The sequence below is a fragment of the Corvus kubaryi genome, unplaced genomic scaffold (assembly GCF_017639235.1).
Source record: "Corvus kubaryi isolate FWS band 111438036 unplaced genomic scaffold, C.kubaryi_AGA036_p1.0 split1-131, whole genome shotgun sequence".
NCBI classification, from domain to species: domain Eukaryota; kingdom Metazoa; phylum Chordata; class Aves; order Passeriformes; family Corvidae; genus Corvus; species Corvus kubaryi.
In genome coordinates, this window is record NW_024582073.1 from 5,084,019 (window position 1) to 5,105,832 (window position 21,814).

The following is a 21,814-nucleotide window of genomic DNA, read 5'->3' on the forward strand; positions in this document are numbered from 1 at the left end:
TTTTTTTGAACAATATGGTTCTTGGATCTTTTTGGTATTTTCAATTTTTTAAAAAATTATTTCCTTTACATCAGCTGTAGATGTTAATTAGGAAAAAAACCACTTTTTTTTGCATGCGTAAGTTTTTAGAAGCTTATAATAAGAAGGTAATTTGGGACAGTGTTATTCTTGAATGAGCTGGAAATTTATGGCATAAATTAGAGTATTTTTCCTTTCTGGAATGTTAATATTAAAGAGGAAACATTACTATTGCTGTAAGAAAATCCAGATGTCCTGACTATATTGCTTCATATCCACTGCGAGTCTTTTAGAGGAGGAAGGGTAACCCAAAACAAAGGATGTCAAGGCTCTTTCAGACAGGGAGAGAGACAGCTTCGTGCTAAAAACTGCTTTTGGATCTGCCCCGGTATGTTGGTGGTGGCTCAGCAACAGCGGGGTGCTCCCTGCCCGTCCCTGCTGCTGGGATGTTCCTCCGGTACTGGAGTTTCTGCTGCTGGACACTTCCCCCTGGTGGAAGCTGCACGCTCCTGCTCTCCCGGGACCTGGCCTCCTGGCTCTGTTGCGGTCCTCTGCTCCTAAAGATTATTTTAAACCTAAATTCAATACCCCCAAGACAAAAAACCCCCAAACCAACCCCAAAAAAGCCACTACCCATGGTACAGCTGTTTCCTATCTGCCTTTCTGAACAAGGTGAGCAGCACTTTGGGGAGAGAAGGAAGTTTTAACTGCAGAATTTATGAAAAGCAGCCATCACAGTGCATTAAATATAACTCTGAAACTTTCTTTCACCCATGACACGTGAAATTACAGCCTGGCTCTGTGCTTCCAGGACTCCTGTTGTGCCACTAAGGTCCATTTTCAGGGAGATGAATTGTGCTTTAGAGGGTTTTTATGCTGGTACTTTTTGCCTTTTTAGCAGTCCAGCCAGGAGATGCTTCACGAAGTGGTGGATTGGGCAGTAGGAATGCCCCAAACACTACATTCCTTCCTCCCCCACCATGCTCCTGGACTGGCAGCCTTCCTGATCACCCCTTTATTGTACTTATACAGGCTTAGAGCACAGTCCTGAATCAAGGCCTATTCAGAGTTTTCTCATTGTTTGAAATTTCTCAAGGCATCTTCTTGTTGGAAATAAGAGCCCTGCCTGGATCAGCTTCTGGGGTTTGTCAGTCAAGACAAGCTTTCCAGGAGATGCTTTCTGCTCAGCTTCAAACCAGCCTGAATCAAATGAACATAATTGACTGTTGCCACAGGATGAGATGAACAAGCTGATAAGATTTATTTTATTTTACAATAAATGTGTATATTTGCCCGGATCCATTCAACATGGGACCTCCTTGAAATGGAAAAAAATGAAGGGGTGAGAGGGCTGTGCTGAGAGTGGAAAATCCTGGAAAAGAGGTCAAGACCTCCAGCTTGCTGTGCTGTGTAACATACAGCATTGCTAGAAGACCTTGCTGCCACTCTGCAAAACCCCAGTTTGCTGCAGTAGTGAGTTTGTTGAAGTAACCAGCAGAAGAATCACGTGAGGGTACTTTTTATGACCATCTTCCTGCCTAACAGGTGCCACATTTTTGTCAATTGTCTGTTATGACAGGGCTCAGAAGTCTTAGAAGTTGTCTTCTAGATAAGAGGAAGTTTGAAGCTTATTTTCCTTGAGATAAAGAATTAATTGGGCTGACAGGCTCTTGGCATAGCTGGATGGCTCTTCCTTATCTATGCCTTTCAGCCCACTAAAAGGACTTCTGGGGGTTGTGGGAAGCTGGACTGCTCAGGACTTCATTCTTGTACTTTTAGAACCTCTAACTGCCCTCTTTGTCTAGGCTACCCAGGCTTAGTAATGAAAATGTTCAGGCAGAATTCAGGTTGTTTTTCCTGGGCCCTCTGATACTATCGTAGCAGTCCTGAGAGTACAAGGTTCAAGAGGTTTGAGATGCTCTTGCCTGTAGAATCAGTTAGGTGAAAATGGCAAAATCGGAACTCTTTATGCTTAATTTTTTGAAGACATATTTTTAGTTCTGAAGAAGAAAGACTCCCTGTATTTACATTATTCTCTGTATTCCCTCTCTATTTGAGTTCAGCCATTAAGTCCCAAGGTTTTGATTTTCCTTTGTCCATGGAAAGACACAATAAATTTGAATCTTACCCTGAAGTTGTCCAGCCATCAACAGGTCTGAGTACTTGCATCTTCACCTGGTTATCAGAGCAAGGTCGCTTAATGCCTATAAGGAAATTCAGTGAGTTCAACCCCTCAGCTAGTTTATCTTCTAGCTGTTCCCTTGTTGCCATTGTGCTCTGTATCCTTGCAAGGATACAAAGAATATCCTTGCAAGATATAAAGAAGGACAAATCTCTTTCTGATGACTTATCAGAAAGAGTAACTACTGTCTTTATGTTGCTTAGGGGCGATGGTTTTTTGGCTCTCTGTAGCGGTTCTTTTAAAACTGACATAACTTTTTTGTTCCCTTAATGCTTTTGTTTGTGAATTTTGTGAGGTTCTTTTTTCCCCTGTGTAAGTTTGCAAAGTGTTTTTTCCCTTGGTGTGGCCACAGTGCATTTTCCTGCAGATGTATTCAGAGTTTATTAGTAGCATAAAGCCTGTGTCTGTTTAAGTAGACTTTATGGTTCTCTAAAGTGAGCTCTGATCTTTCTTGTGTTATAGCACGATCTCCCAGAGACTATTGCTTTGGCTGATGTTGTGAGATTTTTCTAAGACTAGCTCTTACTCTGCTTGGCCATCTGCCTTCAAGTTTGCCTCCTGAATGACCTCAACAGCAAGGTTTTAAAATGCAGTGATATGCATTGGCCTTATTACATACTGTGGAATTACTCATTTGCTGTTCAACCGTAGTGCCAGAACAGAGAGTGACTGAGTGACCTGGAGGGGTGTTTTAGTTTTTCATTCTTATGCTATAAAGTAAGCCTGCTGTATCTTACAACAGAGAGAAATGTGCTGTACTAGACTGATGAGAAGAACAAATGACAGCTGCTCAGTTGGATGACGAAGTAATGTTTGGGAAGGAAACAGTATTATCTGTTGGCAACAGGTCTGATTGCAAGTTTTGACTATATGATTTGGGTTATTTCATGATTCCAGACTTAATATGAACCAGGAATGAAAGTTTACACAGGCTAAAATTTATGTGAAGTGAGCTATTTACCTGCCAGAACTTAAAGATGCTTTTACTTTGAAAAGTAGACAGAATCTTGCACAGAGAAATACTCTCTTTTTATACAGATAAATACACCCACAACTGTTGATTTTAATTTAACTGAGCCAAAAATCCAGCATTCTTTTCTTCTATTTAGCATGGCTAAATAATATTTAGCATGGCTTCTGTTATTTAGATGACAAATCTTTGAAACCTAATTCATGATGCCTAGGTCTAGCGTTTACCTCTATGTGTGTATGGTTTTTTCTTGAAGTGTAGTAAGGGGATGCAGAAATGGGTATTGCTACTTTATAACTGTTCACAGTTTCAAAAGTGGTTGTGAATATTGACCAAGCCAAGCCAGTTTTTATGCTCTGATGAACTTCAACCCCCAAGAAGTCCTTCTGCAGGTTCTGGATGACTATGTTTCACCAAGTACCACATAGTTTCTATAGGTTGTGAGTATATTTTTTTAAATGATCTTCAACTGGAAAAGATTCCCAACCTCTGTGGGAGAGAAAAAGTTTTATGATCTTACCTAATTCTCTGCACAACTGTAGTACTTATTTAAATAAGTAACAAGAAAAAGAAATCCATATCAAGTCATTTTCACTAACTGGAAACAGCCACAGAACGCACGCTGAATGTGTATGCTGCATGTGGATGTTCAAGCGCCAGGTACCCCTTAAAAAAAGGGAAATGAACCTCAATAGAAAAAGCTGCAGTTCTTATTAATGGTGGGAATGTGTCGTGGCTTCAGACTTTCTTTGACAGGTCAGAAAATGCCCTCAATGGTACGCTTGGTTTGGTGGTGAGGAGGGTATGTGGAGGAGGAGGGAATTAGACGGCACCAAACACACTGATTATAGAAGCCCTTTTTAGGAGGAGGATGCAAAGTTAATATCGAATGACTATAAAAAACAACCAAAAATCCAGATATTTTGCATTGCGACTAAATTCTGCTCTCATCACTCATTCTATGGCAGGTAGAAGTGTATCAGGAAGGGGTTGAGAGAAGATACCCAGAACACAGGGTAAATATATGCAATGTAGACAGAAGTCCTTATCTGTTTCTCTATGACAGATCAACCAAGGTATGGAAATGGTTATGAAAATGAAAGCCTGAGGCTGGAGCTTTATTCTTTCTGAATAGCTGTCAGTTTGGTTTTGAAGGCTAGAATTGTCCATATTAGGTTTGCATGAGATCTGAGGAAGCTAGGGCTCTAGGTTTGCATTGAAACTATGACAAATATGCTACTTTGAAGTAAGGGGGGGGAATAATGAAGATATGCAGGACCCAGCCCTCGACTTGATCTAAGTTGCACCAACATGCTAGGGAAGAATCTGGCCCTGCATGTCCAAACATCTCATCTTTAAGATGTAAAGACTGCTTCAGATTATTTTTTTTTTTACTATTTGTTTTGGATCTCAAAGTATCTACTTGAATACTTGTTCTCAACTCATAAAAAGAGTATCTTTGACTCTTTTAACGAGTTATACCGTAAAACTTACTAAGCAGTGATTTTTGTGGTAACAGTCATTTACCGAAAGAGTTGTCTTTCCATCTATTATGAAGATGTATTTTTGTATGTTAAGCCCTCAAAATGGCTTAGTCAAGAGGTTGCATTGATGACTCCAGGCTTTAGGCAAGCAAATGAGGGAGGGAGGTCAAAGGAGACTACCAAAAAGTGGCCTTGTAAATCAAAAACATTGAGAAGAAGGAATTCCTGGCATTCCATGGTATCTGGGTTTATTTTCTTACATTTCTCTAATAAGAAAAACACACTTCAGATGTGTTCTTGGTAAATGTTTTCACTTGTCTCATCTATCTCTGCTGCCAAACACGACCCAAAATATATTGGTCTTACATGCCTCAAGGACATCTACTGGATAGCTACCCAGCGCATCTGTAAAAGTGGACTTGGCACTCCAGTGCAATCCCTAAATGTAGATTCAGTTGTCAGCACCTCATTACTAACTGCTCTTTCCCTGGAATAATTTTTATTAAAATAACCTTATGCAATAGCTTTAAAATGCAGAGCAGAATGCTCTAAAGTAACCCATTGTGTTAGATGTAATATTCTCAAGCAATACATTTGTTGTAAGGATCAGACTTTATATTTAGTATAATTCATTGCTTTGTCCAAAACTGAAATTAAAATCCCTGACAAGTAACTCTTTAATATACACATTCTAAAGAGCTGCTTGCCAAGAATTTTGCTGTACCTTGTAGTGCATAAAATCCTACTCAGAAGCTTTCAATTAACTTGATTCATGCAGTAACTCAGTCTGGCATTCTGCATAAGCTGTCCTGCAGCTTGTAGGAATGAAACATTTTGCTGAAACATTTTGTTGGACTAAAAGGCAGCCGGTTGAAATTCAGATGGGGTTAAGTGATGGTTATGAGTATTAGAGAGTTTTAAGAAATTATTTGTATGCACTTATTTTCCTTCACCCCTGCAGCGTTTGGCCACTGTTAGAGGAGGGAGAGTGAATTTTAAGGTAATGCTGGAATGATGGTCTGTTTTTATTACAGTGGGCAAGAGGGTAAGAGGCCTGTGATACATCTGGGAAGCCTTTCAGCATCAATCCTTCCCTTTATCTTGTGAAGTAGTATATATCCAGATCTGCTAATTGCAAAACAAGGTGGATCAGGTCACAATAAGCAATTCTACTTCTGACAAAAAGAATTTCACTTTTCAGTGATTTTTTTTTTTTTTTATTTGTCTTGAAGGAAGCAAACTGGCCTCAGTGTTCATCTGGATATCAGTTGTTTTGTTTCTGGCAGTCCTCCAGTTGCTGTGGTGTGCTGGGTTGTTTATTTGGACCAGTCTGCATTTAATTGTTGCTCTGGGGTCTAAAGATCAGGTGTTGCTTCTGCTTTTGAATGGTGATGGACAGCTGGAATAACCTTTTGAATTTTGTTTCTTTGTTGGGTTTTTGTTTGTTTGGTTTTTAACTCTACTTGACAATGAATCTACATGCTATTTGAGGCTACACATCTTACCTTTCTATTCTTTCTACAGGAGACCCTTTTGAGAAATCTTTGAAGACTTCCAAGGAATGTATTATGGCTGTAGGGGTGGGAGTGCAAGAGAAGAATAGGAAGGAGCACTCCTAGACCTCATCCCATGCTGAGTCAATACAGAGAAGCTTAGTGCTGAATACCTGTCAGGAAGTGACAACACTACCATGTATTTGGTGGGAACTGAAACTTGTTTTTCCAAGTTCAAGTATGCTGCATCGTTATCCACAGAGTGCCCCAGTATCACCGTAATTGTTTAAGAGCCTCTTTAGTACTACTGAATAATGGAAAAGTTTTAGGTAGCTAAATGTTGTGTTGCATGTAATAAAGGCTCTTCTGCAGACATGAGTGCTATGAAGCTTTTGCAGAAGGGAGAGAACCTTACCAGCTGGTTAATAGATAAAAATTCTAACAGTATGTATTATGTATTTTTAAATAACATAATTTTAAAAAGGAATAGCTGCGGGTTAGAGGAAGGATAGAGTTACACTGTTTTGAGGTGTCCTGACCACATCTTAGAGCTATCCACTTTGCCCAGTGGATAGTTAATCTGCTTTTCTCTTTGCACAGAACATGTTCAGAATCATGTCTGTATACAAGATGGAGCTTAGTGGGATTTAAGACTTCAAGGATTAGTAAGACCTAAAGATCAGCTGGCATCTGTCAAAACCAGCCCTACTTTCCTGAGATGCGTCTTGTTTGTTCTCCATTACTTTCAAAAGTAGACTGCTAGCTCCCTCTGCTTAGGCTGTCAGCAGAGAGGGTTAAAATGATCCAACCTTGTGTTTGTTAAGTACAGTTGCTGTAGATCAAAAAGAATAAGCCTTAGAAAAAGATTAATAAAATCCCTCTTTTCTTGATACACTTAACTTTCAGTAGAGTTTTTGAGATAATCCAACTTGTGAAAGAGAGACACTGAAATTTACATATTTTAAGACAATCAGAGGCATTTGGTTGCAGGGTAATAATCATGCAAGATTATAGGCCTCAGAGGTTCTTGAAGTCTTGAACTGTCATAAAAGGACTTCAGGCTAGGACAACGATCTGTTTCTTGTTGATACAATTGCCAGGCACGGCTTCTGTTTCAGGCTGTTTGCGTGACTAATGCTTCCCTTCCACTCATGCTTCAGCCTGGCGAGCAGTGACAGCTCTGTATGGATTCCTTTTCCTACACTCCTTACCTTCCCAAATGTGCCTTTGTTTCCTCAAGATTTGCTTCAGATATAACATCTTCCAGAATGAGCATGACAACAAAGAAACATTGCAGTTTGGACAGTAGTCATGCAGTGGTGTGAAACATCACTGGTAGTTGGTTTTGTAGACTGTGAGTAGAGCTGGCTTGAGGAATTTATTTAGGTTGGACCTGGTCCTTCACCAGCCAGTTCACGCTGGTGCTGTTGCTTCTTCTAGTAGTTCACTGGAGCAGCCTTACTTGTTTAGAGGAATTTTCTTTCTACCAAAACATTTAGTAGCTGATGCAGAAATTATCTTGTAGCAGTATCAGCTGCCATATAAAGTTGGAACGCTGTTAGCTTGCTTACATGGCTTCCAGCGTGTGTGCGTGACAGTGTTATAGTTAAATCAGAATTTTCCAAAGTGAGCCGTGGTGTACCAGTCAGTAACCTAAATTCAGTAGTTTTGTAATTTGCAGGCAACAAGGCTTTATGGAATTAAGCACTATTTCTCCTTTTCACAGGGTAGTTTGGAGAAGATGAAGAGTCCTAATCCAAGCAGTTTCTCCCTGCAATATCATCCTCTTCTGTTTAGTTTATTTTACAAATTTGATGTACTGCATTGAGATTCCACAGCACATGTAGGGCATGACAATTTATATCTGTGTTCTGATGTCACAAATAGAGATGATCTGGTTTATCTGCATGTATAGCTTTGTTAGTGTTGACTGCAGGAACTCATGCCTTCTGATCAACGAATCAATATGATTACGCAGAAGCTTCTTATTGTTTAAAATACACTCCACTCACACATCTCACAGCTTTAACATCATACCCTACTTATACACTTTGCTTATACATTCTACCTACTTACACATACTTACACAGTTCACTTACTTATACATTCTATAACTTATAACTTCCACATACCACACTACTTATACCTTTTACAACTTCTACCTAACACAGTACTTATGCATTTTACTTGCTTATCTTATACAACTTATACATATGCATATTACTCTACCTATACATTTTACAACTTTTACATAATATAGTACATATACATTTTGCAACTGCTGTGCATGAGATCTCACATTGCTTGATTGGTTTCTCTATTTTGTCCATGAGCTCTGCACGCACTTTCCTGATAATACAATTGGTTTTAATCAAGTGCAGCACAGTCCTTTTTTATCTATTCCTTGCTGTCTTGGTATTTAGTTTTTCAGCTTCTTCTTTCTCAATTTTTTTTCATTTTAGCACAGTTTACCTTTCAGTCCTTGATGAATTCCTGAGGGCTCTAACAGGCAGGGCTCCTGATGCAGGCAAGCAGCATCAAGATGATGACAGCAACAAAACCCATCCAGCAATCAGCAGCCAAGTTAGTCCAGGAAATCCAAACAACAAGACAGCAACAGACAGGGAGCAGATATAAGCCTGTCCCTCCTTTTCCCTCAAGCCTTCAGACTGGAGCTTAAAAACCCTCTCGGAGCTGATGTGCTGAAGCTGAAGATGTAAAGGCCAGGTGAAGCCAGTGAGGGTAATTCCAGCCTGGTCCCACTCTGAGGGCTCTGGTAAAAATAACTAAAAATGGTTTGGCTGGGGCACACTGTCAAGGTTCAAATACCTTACAACAGTTGACATATGTCATTTGCAGAAAGATAGCTATGAGAGGAAAGGTAGTCCAGGAATTGCAGAGATTTTGTGTGATGTTTAGTACACAAGCAGATCCCTCTTGATCTTGAGAGGTGTTACATTTGTAAAGCTTTTGTACTTTCTCGATGCTGCTGGTCACAAGCTTATACATGTACAAGCTTATAACATGTCACTGCTGTAGCTTAACAACAACAATCAATGCAGAATTAGAGGGTTAGAGGGTTCATGTTGCTTGTGACAGTGGTAAGATATTTATACAATTTTACAATTTTGGGCATGTATTTTTATTCCATCTCTGGACTGTTTGATAACTATTTTTCTACTCATTTTGTTCTGATTGCATAGCATTTTCTAGAAAGACAGAACTAGTAAATTTTAAAATTACTAACCAAAAGGAATTGCTAGTCATTCTGTAAATCCTCCAAATGAAACTCTGGTTTAATATGGAATTTACCTTCCTATCTTTTCTACTACTAAGGAAAAAAAACATTTAGAAGTGTAGTTTAAGAAAACTGCCCTAATGTTTCACAATATATAATCTAGTTGAATATTCCCTATTATATTGTTTCCTTATGTTTCACCTTTTGTTGACCTTCAAGTTTACAGGTTCAAGTGGATATTACTGATCTTGGGAATAGCTAGAATAAACAGAACTCAAAAGGGATGAGAACCCATAGCTCTCCAAGCTGTTTGTTGGACTGTGTAGTTTTATTTTTTAACACAGGAAAGTGCTGTATTGGCCATCTATAATCAGCTGAAACATTGTAGAAATGCTGTCTGTCTCGAGGATTATTGTGACCATATCATTTGACAAATATATATGTATATGAAATTCTACATAAAAAATAGATCTGGATATTTTACAAGAAATTTTTCACTTAGTAAGTGTTCTAATATTAAGCTGAAACAGAAATTCTGTGTTACTAGTCTATATAAATGGAATAGAATAAGAGGATTTCTAAACCGATTTTCAGGTACTTTGTGTGTACGTGTGCATGCGTGCATTTGTGCTGACTTATGGTAAAATACAGCGCAGGGATTATTTTTCTGCTATCTTGGTGTAATGCAGACTGGTGTCATTGGTTTATACTATTGTTCTTTGATATTGGAAGCAGCAATGAGTGGAGTTGCATTACTTTTTAATAACATCATTCATGCACAGCTGCATTGTCTCATGTATGTGGTTATTAGCAAGTAAAGTTGTTTTGTGTCATAGATGCTTAAGTGTATATGTTAAACTTTTTGGCTTTCTGAAGCCAAAAAACTTACTGTATGTGTATCACAGCATATATATATGTGTGTGTGTGCGTACACAAATACGTCTATATTTAGATCCACATGAAACAAGACTGTGATTAAAATGCTTGTCCTTACAAGTTTACATGATGCTGGGATTGAGGAAATGTTTGATAAAACTGAAGATGGTGGGTTTGGCAAGAGACGAACGTGCTTCAGATGGTGGTTGACCACACTCATCAGACTTGTGTACATATTTTAATTTATAAGTACGGCCATCTGTAAAGTAGATATATGAATGAGCCAAATAGAGTTAAGTTTCTCTTTTATTTTTTCACTTAAGGAAAGAAAAGGGAAAATGTAGAAATCTATGTTGTCATTTACTTTTGTTGGGAGGATTTGTTTCCCTTCTTTTTAATCAGTTCCTCATGTGAACTGAATCCGTGCCAGCCTTTTAATAATTATTTATTAAATTTTATTGTAATTCAGTTCACCTGTGGGACCACAAATATGTCAAATGTCAAGAGCCTGATTTACTTTCCATTATCTGTAAATTAAGGAAAAGGAATTCATCCCAAAGCAAAGAGCTGTAGGTAAACAGAGAAGTTGTGTGACATTTTGGGGTTGCTGTGTTGGTTGTGTTTTAAGTACCTCCTGAAATGTTTATTTTTAAGTTCTCCCATGCTCTGCTGATAACAGGGAGCATATTTCTTCCTGGTTTTAAGTATAGTGGTCATGGTTTAATTGGAACATAGTAACTCATAGTTTGTACAAAACAGCAGCTTTGCAACTTAAAATTGTGAGGTTGTTTAAAAACTGGTTTGATATCACTCTTCTCACAATTTTTGTCTGTCTGAAATAAACTTTTGATTTTGTGTGTTCTCAGCATATTTTAGACCTCGCTCCTATGTTCATGAAAATCCTGTCTCATACTTCCATATGCTTCTTTGTAAGATGAACAGAAACTTATTCTCTCATGATGTTCAATAACAAATTCAAAGAACACGTTCCTGTTACTGTTGGTCTTAGTCACTGGTTGTGTCTTATGAATCTTATTTTCTGTTCTCCTAATGGTAATCAGTAGTCTGTTTTATTGTCCTGTGTCTGAAAATGATTGCAAAATTCAAGTTAACTTGACTGGCATTGCCCTGAAGTGTCACTGTCTGTAGGTATGCCTTTATGAAGGTAAATATCAAAGCTTGAATATAATAACTTGTATACAGTAACTGCTCCTTATTGGTGTGTTTTAACCAACTTTCCCCTGGTGCACTTCAAAACATACCCTTCTTTTGTGAGCCAGAGCTTTCAAAGAGTAACCCTTGTGGTCTGTCTGTTGGGGTTTTTTTATGGCCATGTTGAGTCAGCTGTAGGCAAAACCAGTAATGAAGGAAAATGTGGGCTGTATCCTGTGGAGCAACCTGGCAGCCGCTCCCAGCTGTCAAGGAGTAGGCAAAGGAAGTTCTTTGCTTTCTGGTTTGGTTTGCATGATTCTGCATGCTGGGTCAGGATTACTGGCACAGGGAGATCCATGCCAAAGTAAAAACAGGGGAGGAGGCAAAATATTATGAAATTTTTGACTTCTAGTGGCAAATCTTGCCTTTCTATGAATGAATCTACTGTATTAGTCCAGTAAATACTGTACTTCCTTGGTATGTATACCCAGGTATTGAACAACATACAGGGAACTGTCGCTTCTCACCTTTTTTATTACCACAGATATTTCAGGTAGTCCAGAGGAGAATCCATTGCAAAACTGGTAGCTGATAAGCAGCTCCCAGTTTTGCTCAAAGCACTTCAGCCTTGCTGGCTGCAAGCTTATTTGCAACACTTTAAATATTATTTCAGAACTGCTTTTAAAATGCCTGACAGCTTCTGTTTTTTATGTCTGTTGTTTAAAATAAGTGTTTTAAAATAAATTGATGACAAAAGGCTCTTAAGAATTTAGTCTTATTTTAATGGGTTTTTCTATATTTTTAAAATTAGATTATATTTTTTAAATTAAAAATTTATGGTGCTTGTGTCTTGCAGAAAAGTTATTAACTGTATAATTTGATAATTAAGTTCTCTAACATCTAATAAATAACAACTTGGTCATACAGGACTATGTTCTGAATATTTGAACAGTACCGAAACTTATATATGAGGAAATACTCCTAGTTTGGATATAGTAAATAGAAAACTGTATCACATATGCAAGGCTTCTAGTTTTCTTCTAGGGGAAGCTCAATAGTTTGCAGAACTTACAATATAAAAAATTTGTTTATGTGACCCTTTCTGTTGTAGGACATGATTTATTTTTTGCTTAAATATTTCACGAAGCACTGATTATTTTCTGAACTTTACAGTGCACTTTAATTGACAGATTAATTTTTCATAGCTTCTTTCATCTATTTTTCTAGTGAGATTATTTCTTTGAAATTCCTGTTTGCAATGTGGAAAAATGCAAATCTCAAAACCTTGTGTTGAGGCAGAAAAGTTGGTGTTTTAACAGCACTTTCTGTGACCTTTAGTGAATCAATTGTTTTATCAATCAAATTATGCTAGTATGAGTTAATTAATTAACTTGATCTTGATGGGACACAGCCTTCCTGGAGTATACACAGAAAGGAGGGAGAGGGAAGAACGGTTTGTATAAACACCATATGCAAAGGCTGAAGCTATCAGCCTGCCATTAGCCCTTTATCTAAGAGGCCCTTGGCATATAAATCAAACAATAACCTCTCTGTTTTGACTCAGTGCCAAAGTATACAGCCACAGTTGAGTCTAGGACAGATTACACCACCGAGTGGCTTGAGGGCTTGCAATGAAACTGGGAAATAACCATTAAATTATTCAGGAACATATTTATGTTCTTGAATATTGTCTGTTGGGCACTTTTTTGTTACTATTTGCATGTTCTAATTGTAAAAATCAATACATGGAAGCATTTTAACACACATCTAAGTGGGGATGTGAGAATAATGTTCTAAGTTGAAGGGCTGCAAAGAAATTGTTTTTTAAAAGGTTTTGTGTGTTATGCCATGTTGCAAAATTTTTACTAATCTATGGCAGAGTCCATGCTCCTGCAGTTTTCTGCAAGCACAATACCAAGATGACATTAGCTTTTTGTTTTTTTTTTTCTAAGGTTAGGATGGATTAGAAAATAGTTCAAGTTTTTACTGTCTGAAGTGCATTTAATTCGGCTGAGCAGGACTGCCAACTGTAAAAAATGTTCAGCAGCACAATTACAGTCTGCTGCTAGGAACCACTTTAAAACTTAAAGTTATTTTACTTTCTTAGAAATAAATAATGTTAGTCCCTTCTGGGGATGTGCAACATACATTCATTTGAAAAAAAAAATTTTGTGGATTTTGTGTTTTTTCTCTGAGGAAAGTATTGCTGAATCTTTAGTTGAACACACTGGCTTAGCCCATCAAGAGCATACATTGGCTTATCCCATCAAGAGCACATGCCTGGGATGTGCTCAAATTGCAGCCATGCTAGAGACTGAACTCCTGGAAATACTAATAGCTGTTTCTGTATGGAAGATTTTAGATACATGGTATTGGAGCTGTTTGGTCCCTTTCAGAAGGGTGAAATGAAGAGCAGCTTCATTCTCTGAGCCCAGCTGTGTTCTGGGAACATGGCAGTGTGGAGCTCTTCTCATCCACGCGGCACTGTCCACAGCATGCCCACACAATCCCTGCGGCAGGGAGGAGCTGCTGCTCGGGGGAAGCTATTCCAGATGTTGTTGGTTGTTTCCAGTTGGGGGCTGCTGTCTGTGTGGTGGGGTGCAGCCAGGGACTTGGCTGTCCCCACCACAGTTGTCAGGCTGGCACTTGTGCCCAGGAGCCCACAGTACATCCGGTGGAGCCTTGGCGCAGCCTCTGCTGTCTCCAAAACAGCAGGGCAATTGGAGGAGGGAGGGTGTCTCTTGATACATGGCCCTTTGCTCCAGGCTCAAAGCCAAATCGTTGCATCTTATCGCAGGCTTGTGCTTCTCCTTGGTTTATCGGTATTCAAATGACATATTGCAGCAATGGATTTGTCCTTCATAGTAATGGTCTTCTGACCACCTGGCGTCGTTTTTTTAAAGTGCTGTGCACTTAATGTGCCTGTTGCGTTGTCTTTAAACAAATGTGGGATTGCAAAGGCAGTACTTGGCAGCATGCTTTTTTTTTTTTTTAGCAGTCACTCAGTTTTGGGCAGCTTTGTGGTATTAATGACCCTCTAATTTAATCTTTACTGAATTTTTCCCTTCTCCCTTCCTCTTGTGAAAATATAGCTATATCTGTATAGCTGTAAAGCTATATAGACGAAAGGTGAAAGCTTTGCTGATACAATAACCACAGAATCTGTCACATGTTGAGACTATCACAGTTTTCCTTCTGATCTTTTTTTCATCTGTGAAAGTATAAACACGACTACTTTGTTATGCTGAAATTCTGTCATTTCAGCCAATTAATTTTTGAAGCCCACTCACAGTTATTTTCTGTCTCCTGTTCAGAGCCTGTGTCAGTGAATTGCTGTTTGAAATCCCATGTCCTTTGCCAGGTGTATAAATAAGAACATTTGCTTATCCTTTCTTCCTTAGTATCTTGCTCGTTATGATCTCCTCCACCTGGTTATTTGCTGTTTATGCTGTTATGATGTAGGCTGTGTTTTCACCTGATCCCAAGAGGTTTAAAATCAAAACAAAACTGTATAAAGTCATCTTTTTCTTTCTTCATTTAAGCTACAGGAGATCTGTGAAGGAAATTCTATGTAGATACTGATTTCTCAATTTGGCCTTTGTAAAGGTTGTGGAAGAGACTCTTGACCTGTTTTTCAGTAAGCCTGGAGGCATGGCAAGGCCTACAAGTAACTGAAAAAAATGCCAGTGTTTTATAAGGAGAAAACAGGATGACCTGAATTTGTCCTGTTAGGCAAAGAAGTCCAGACAAAAATCCAGTCATAGATAATGTACACGTCACTTTTATCTTCCTTGACTGGAAATAAGATCACATCAAAATAATTCGCAATAGCTTGCCAGAAACTACGTTTGTGGCTGATAATTTTGGTGATTGTGGTATGCTGCTTGGACAAGAGGGTTTGATTTGTTTTTATTGGTTAATTACTCATGCTGATTGAAGAAATATATTGCCAAACTAGTACTGTAAATGCTGGGGGGTGTTAGGAATGGTCTATTCATACATCTGAAAACATAATGGTAAATGGGGAGCACTTAGTAATTGAATGAACATATTTTCTTGTATAGGCTTATCACTTCCTGACCTTTTGCTCTTGCATTAGAGACCAGGAAGACCGTATTTTAATAATTTGTAAATAACAGACAGGATCTGAAGCAGTAAGGGAAGTAAATATCTTTCTGTCCTGGTGATACGAAGCAAGAGACATGTCATTTCAGCCAAGGGTGAATCGTGGTGGTGTGCACTGGAGCCTCTCAGGATAATAAGTGCTCCCAGATTTCTGTCTTTGCCTCTAGTTTTGCATCTGGTCTGAGAGTTTGCTCTCCATTGACTGGTGCTTGATTTCACCTATTTCCAGACTACTACCTCCAGCTTGGTAATAGCACATCCCAGTGCCACCAACCTCCCCTGTTCTCCCCAGATTTGTTTAAAATTAGTAGCTTTGAGACTAAGCCTACAGATGATCAGGGATAGGGGCACTTTCTATCTGTAAGATAAACTTGGCAGTGTTGTACTTGCAGGACTGGACCAGACCAGATCAAGAGAATAATTTACAATTATTTTAACAGATGCAAGATTAAGCATTTGATTATCAACCTGTAAATGTCTAGATCAAGCAAATTAGTTTCATGATCAGAACATGTTGCTGAAAGGAGTTCCATGGGAATGAGAGAAGTGAGTATTGCTGAAGCTAGTGTGCCATCACCAAAAGATCTGCTTACCATACTATACTCTTCTGGTTAGGATTTTGGCTTTTTCACCCTGGCATCTTGCTACCAGTAAACAACAGATTTCATTGTGTGGTCTTTCCTTTGGATATTGTAAATTTGAGAAGCCATCTAGTTAGCCATGTCCTGGCTTAATTGTTTTATTATTGATTTTTATTTTTGTTCTTCCATCTCTCCTATCTTTAATTAAAGAAAGTGTGCCTCTGGAGGCCGCAAATTGGAGCTGCTTTGAAGCACCTGCATCAAGCTTTAGTCAGCATGGAACATCCCAGTCTTTCTGACGGGTTCTCATCAGCACCTTTTTCCTGAAACTATTGCCAGCTGGTGTCTCATTTTAGGATTTGTACAGACTATGGGTCTGATGATTTGGTCCTTTTTCCCTCTGTCTTCATGATTCAGCTTTGAAAACTGGCATGCAAATACCAGAAGTGGGGAAGCTGCATCCTTTAGGTTTCTAGATTTCTCCCTCTTTCTTTATGATCTTTTTTCATTGTCGTTTAAAAGTACAAATTATATGCAGTTAAACTTTAATTAGTTTTGGAACAGAGAGTGTCTCATTTAAAAAAAATTGTGTATGAGGGGAAGTGAGAAATTTGCAATTATGAGATGTCTGTCAAAGACTGCTTTGTGTAAATTGAATGGTATAATTGTGTCCAGTGGAGATTTTCCTCTAGACTTAGTGTGGTATTTTCTTTAATAAATTTTCTACCAGATTACTGCTGCACTTGTTTTTATTAAGTTCTGTTTTCTGATATAACTGGTTGATAAGGTACAATGACTATAACAGTAAAAGGAAGGGACAGGGTCAAATCCATGAGCAAAACTCTACTCTTGTTGGTGAAACTGATTAATCAGAGAGACACCAGAACTGTAGCATTCTCTTCTCTTTGTCAGGCTTGCCGTGCCCTGCAAAACATTTTGTAATAGAAATGCACAGAAGTGTGTACTGCAATACTTACCTAATTTTGTGACATTTATTCTGAAGGGTTTTGAGTTCCTGTGCTGTACTGTTGTGTAACTGTAAAGGATTTATTTTTTCTTAAGAAAACCGTCATCATTCAGACAGTATCTTTTAAGAGTTTTGTAATGCATTAAATATTAAAAAAACCAAAAACTGTTTAATTTCAGAAAACTACTTTCAGAGTGCGGAGGTTCACTAGATAATGCGTAAAATCAATACATAGTTCTTGGGAAGTCAAGGAATGCAAAACAAGGGAGAAACTTGAGTTGGGGTGCTGGATTCCATAGAAATCACTGATTACCAGTGTCACCAGATTGGGGCATTTGCACCAAAGCAGAGGAACTGCAGATGGGAAAAAGAGAAGGGGAAGGGCACCATGACAAGAGCTGGAACGCAGTTGCAGACAAATGTCTCCCCAAAAGGGTAAGATAAGATAATATATTTTCCAAGTGTTAGAAATCTCTAAAAGGAAAATGTTGTGGTAACTTCTCAGATCAGGCAAGAGGCAACACCAGAGCCCTGTACTGTGTCCTACTGACTCATTCCCAGCAGTCATTCCTGTCTTGTCACTGATGAAGGTTAAGAGTGGGCTGTTGTTCAAAGCAAAAACCCTTCTTGGAAAGAGTAATGGTGGGGGAACAGGAAAAGTGTTAGCAGCAGAAAAAATACAAGTACTTTTGTGGCTCTTTTCCCCTATTATATTAAAAAAAAGAATGGCTGTGCTTAAAAATTGTTTTCTGTGGACTGACCTAGTCAGTTGACTGTGCTAGCTATTCATATACATTGACCTCATCCTGCTTATATATAGTTATATATATGATACCTAAACCACTAAGTATTCTGCAAAGCAGTGGGAAGAAAAATGTCTGCAGAAGCTCTGGATGACACAGAGATGCAGCGTACAGGAGTGTGGTTGACTCATCTGCTTTAGGGCTGTACCACAGTTGTTTTGCTTTTTGCTATTTTTGATGTATTAAAGCAACCCTCAGGGATCCTGAAAACTTTAGTCCTTGGGATTAAAGAAAAATTTACCATGGCTAAAGGAGGAAGAAAGAGTTTACAAAGCAAAAAGCAAATCCACACCCCTCCCCTTTTTTTGTTTTCTTAAAGCATTAGTATGACTCATTCTTATTTTTTGTTTCTTTGTTTAGTTTAAAATAATGGGTCTGTTATTTTGGAAGGATTTTATAGTTTATTAACAAGTAGAAGTACCTGCTGAAACAGGGACTTGTCCTAGTGATGATACATGTTGCTTTCAAAGACCTTGCCCTCTAAAGTGACAGGGCTAATCCACACATGGTGTGGAAAGGGCGAGCAGCAAGCAAGGATAACAGAAAAATGGTGTAACCTTGTCATATACACTCTTTTATTGACTTCTATAGGTGCTTTAAGGATCAGTTTTCCACACTTTACTGTTTGCTAAGTATCTCCATGAAGTATAGGAGTGAGAAAGATGAGACTACAAAAACCTGTGGAAAATCTGGTAGGCTTTTATTTTAGTTTCCTTATGTTGCTTGTTTCCCTTTGTTTGAAAGCCTTAGCTCCTGGTGTCTTGTTTATGTGAGACTCTGTGCTTACATTTATGGTGATGAAGAGAATTGTGAGAATGAGAACAGGTTAAAAATCTTAAAAAGAAGCTTGACTTTTCCTCCAAATAGGGGAAAAAAGTATTTTTAAACCTAGCTTCCTGCTAGGTCCAATTCCTGATCTCTATAGATTTGGTGTCGGAACTGTATGCTCAGGAAGCAGTTAGTTATCAGGCAATGCAGTGGCCTTATAAAATCCAAACCTCAGGCACAGTTGTAAATGACAGTGAGACATACCCTGTAAATGTGATGTGAACAGGATCAATACAGTGCATTTAAAAGTGATGTTGGGTGGGGAGTAGGCTGAGTAGTTAATCTGTAAAAATAGCATACCTGAGGATCATAGAATCAGAGCTATTAGAAGACCTCCAAGATCATCAAGTCCAACCTTTGACTGAGTAAACCCCTTCCCACTAAAACATATCACAAAGTGCCAGATCTGCTCATTTTTGAAGACAGCCGGGTATAGTGACTCCACCACTTCCCTGGGGAGCCTCTTCCAATGCTTGACAACCCTTCCCATAAAGAAATTTTTTTATTGTATTGAAGATTCTAGTTGCTTTGGAAATCTCTCATTTCTTGCACTATTGTATGTTACATATCACTGTAGTTTTTCTTGTGAAGAAGAATCTCCTTGAACTGCTGCCCATGAAAATTCGCAGCATCAGTGCTCAGATCACACTTGGTGATGGAGTCGAGGGAGCTGCTGCAGGTGCTCCAGCTGCTTTTGAGAGGTGCTGCCTCCTGCCTCTGTGTCTAGAAAAAGGCTGAGTTGCAATGTGTGAAAGAGAAATGGAAAGACTGTGTTAGGTCATCTGATTTTTTTTTTTTTTCCTCAAAGCATGGTAGTAGGGTGAAATTTGCACTTCCTATTCATTTATGATTTGTTCAGAGGAAGGGTAACTCAATCTTCTTCCCATGGTCCTTCCACCCACTCAGGCTTTGACAGAGGATGTGGGTTGCTGGGATGTCAGAAATGGGACTTGGCGATCCTCTTACCTGGTTTGGGAGACAGCACGGATTTGCTAAATACAGCCCTGGTGTTGCAGCAGAGCATAAGAACAGCTGCTCTGAAATGGGTATCAAATGAATTATTATGGATTTCTATTTCCATGAAACAAAGCTTGCTTTAGCATGTTTATAAACATGTTGTAAATGACATCAAAATGTGTTTAGGCATTAAATGTCTCCTGAGGAAAAAACATAGGGAATCTTTTGCTTTAAAACAAAAAATAATTTTTTTAAAAAAAATTAACATAGTTAATCCCAATGTGTGGCTTTAGCCCCAAGCAAGGGATTTTCCTACCTTATCCTCCCGCTAGTGTGGGAACACTGAATTAATTCACACTAGCAACAAATGCAGTGTCCTCAAGGAAAGAGAAGAATGACAGGGAACTGAGTGCAGATGAGCGACACAAATGCCTAATCGAAGTTTAGCAGCAACAACAACAAAAATGAAATCTGTAATTACAGCAATCAGACAGTTACTTTCTGCTATGGATTATTCGTTTCAGATACAGAGAATCCAAGAAATCCAAAGTGATGGTAGTTCATCAATTCGTAACAACAGTCTTCAGCATTGGAAGTACCAGCTTTGGGATGTAAACTCTCATGGGGGAGTTAGACCCCATCCTTTCCATAGCTTTTTAGTAACTGAAGAAGTTTGGACGGTTTCTGATATTCCCATGGTTGAACAGTAGTGGTTACTTTTAGAATGACATGCTTATTTATTATATGTGAATTCTAATGCTTTATAATTGGTAGCAAAAAAAATCTAGCTTCTTTTCTGTAAAACTGTAGTAACTGTTCTGCTAAGAATAATCAAGCTTTTATATCACTTTATTTTTGCTTATATTCTGCCCACCTGAGAGATTACTAAGTAGAAGGATTCATCTCAAAACATAAATGTTGTCTTAAGTTTACTCCATTATTCAAGCAATGTTTAGTGTAACTGTGTCATTTTCTTATAGTGATCCAGCTGCCAAAGCTCTCTGGGAGTCCTTCATGAACCTCAAACAAAAGGAAGCTGTGATGGAGGCCAGGAGACACCTTGTGGAGGCTGCAAGCAGAGAAAATTTACCTATTAAGATGAGCATGGGTAAGTAATGTGACATAGTGGTTCCACGTTCCCTTACATAGTGGTAATGTGGAAGATGATGTCAGCTTCTCTTTTTCCACATAACCCTCTTGGGGAAAACCCACCCATTCCTGCTTCATCCCCATCCTTGTCAACAGAGTTCAGGTGACTGTTGTGGCTACCGTAGGATCTTTCTGGTATATAAGTGAGAGACTTTTTTTTTTTTTTAAAGATTAAAAATATTGAGAACCATGACAAAGAATTGGAGTTCTAGAAGGAGGGTTTTAAAGGCATGTAAGTGGTTAGCAATGCTACTTGTCTTCATTTTACGGAGCATGAGAATTTGGGCTTTCTAAAAAAGTCAGCAGGATTTGTGTCCTGAAAGCAGGCAGTGTAAATAGCAGCTGGAAGTTGTGCAGCTTTTGCGTATGATGACTTTATATAGGTACTAGTTACATTACATAGGTAATGAGGTTTATGTCAGGTAAGGCTGCCTGGCTCAGGGAAGTTTAAGCTGAAAACCATGTCTGGACACACTTTAAACCTAAATTTTTCAAAATATTAGAGAAAGAGATTAAGACATAATGACTTTCAATAGCTCTTTTAGAACCCCATTCTCATTATGTACCGTACTAAGTAAAATGTGGGAATTGATACATTGCTAGGTGTATAAAAACTGGTATTGCCTCTATACAGCGGTATTTTTTTGCATTGTGTATACTCCTAGGTCTATTTTTTGTTGAACTTTTCATCAAGAGAGAAAGGTCTTCATGGAATAAGAGTAACAGACTTTTATCTGTGACTGCAGAGTAAACTGCCAAGATGTTGTAGAATTAGATGTACAACCAACTCATGAATTTCTAACAGCTATAACTTGTAATATATTGTATGGTCTTTACAAATACCTAGAGCATGCATTTAATAGATTAGTAATCAGAAGTACTAGATTTCTGCAACAGTAATGTTGTAAGCTGTTTTAAAGAAATGGAGAAGGAGCAGCTGAGAAAAGGCTATTACAAACTTGTCTGAAGGAGGGAAGGTTCAGTAAATAAT

The 21,814-nt window shown here is 38.5% G+C and overlaps 1 protein-coding gene across 1 annotated transcript in view; it reads left to right on the top strand.

Moving 5' to 3' along the window:
• SCFD2 (sec1 family domain containing 2) overlaps positions 1-21,814 on the top strand; it is a 195,569-nt gene that overhangs the window by 14,299 nt on the left and 159,456 nt on the right. The window contains exon 3 of the mRNA XM_042053407.1: positions 20,655-20,782. Within this exon, the coding sequence (XP_041909341.1) occupies positions 20,655-20,782 (128 nt within the window). The remainder of the gene's footprint in view (positions 1-20,654; positions 20,783-21,814) is intronic.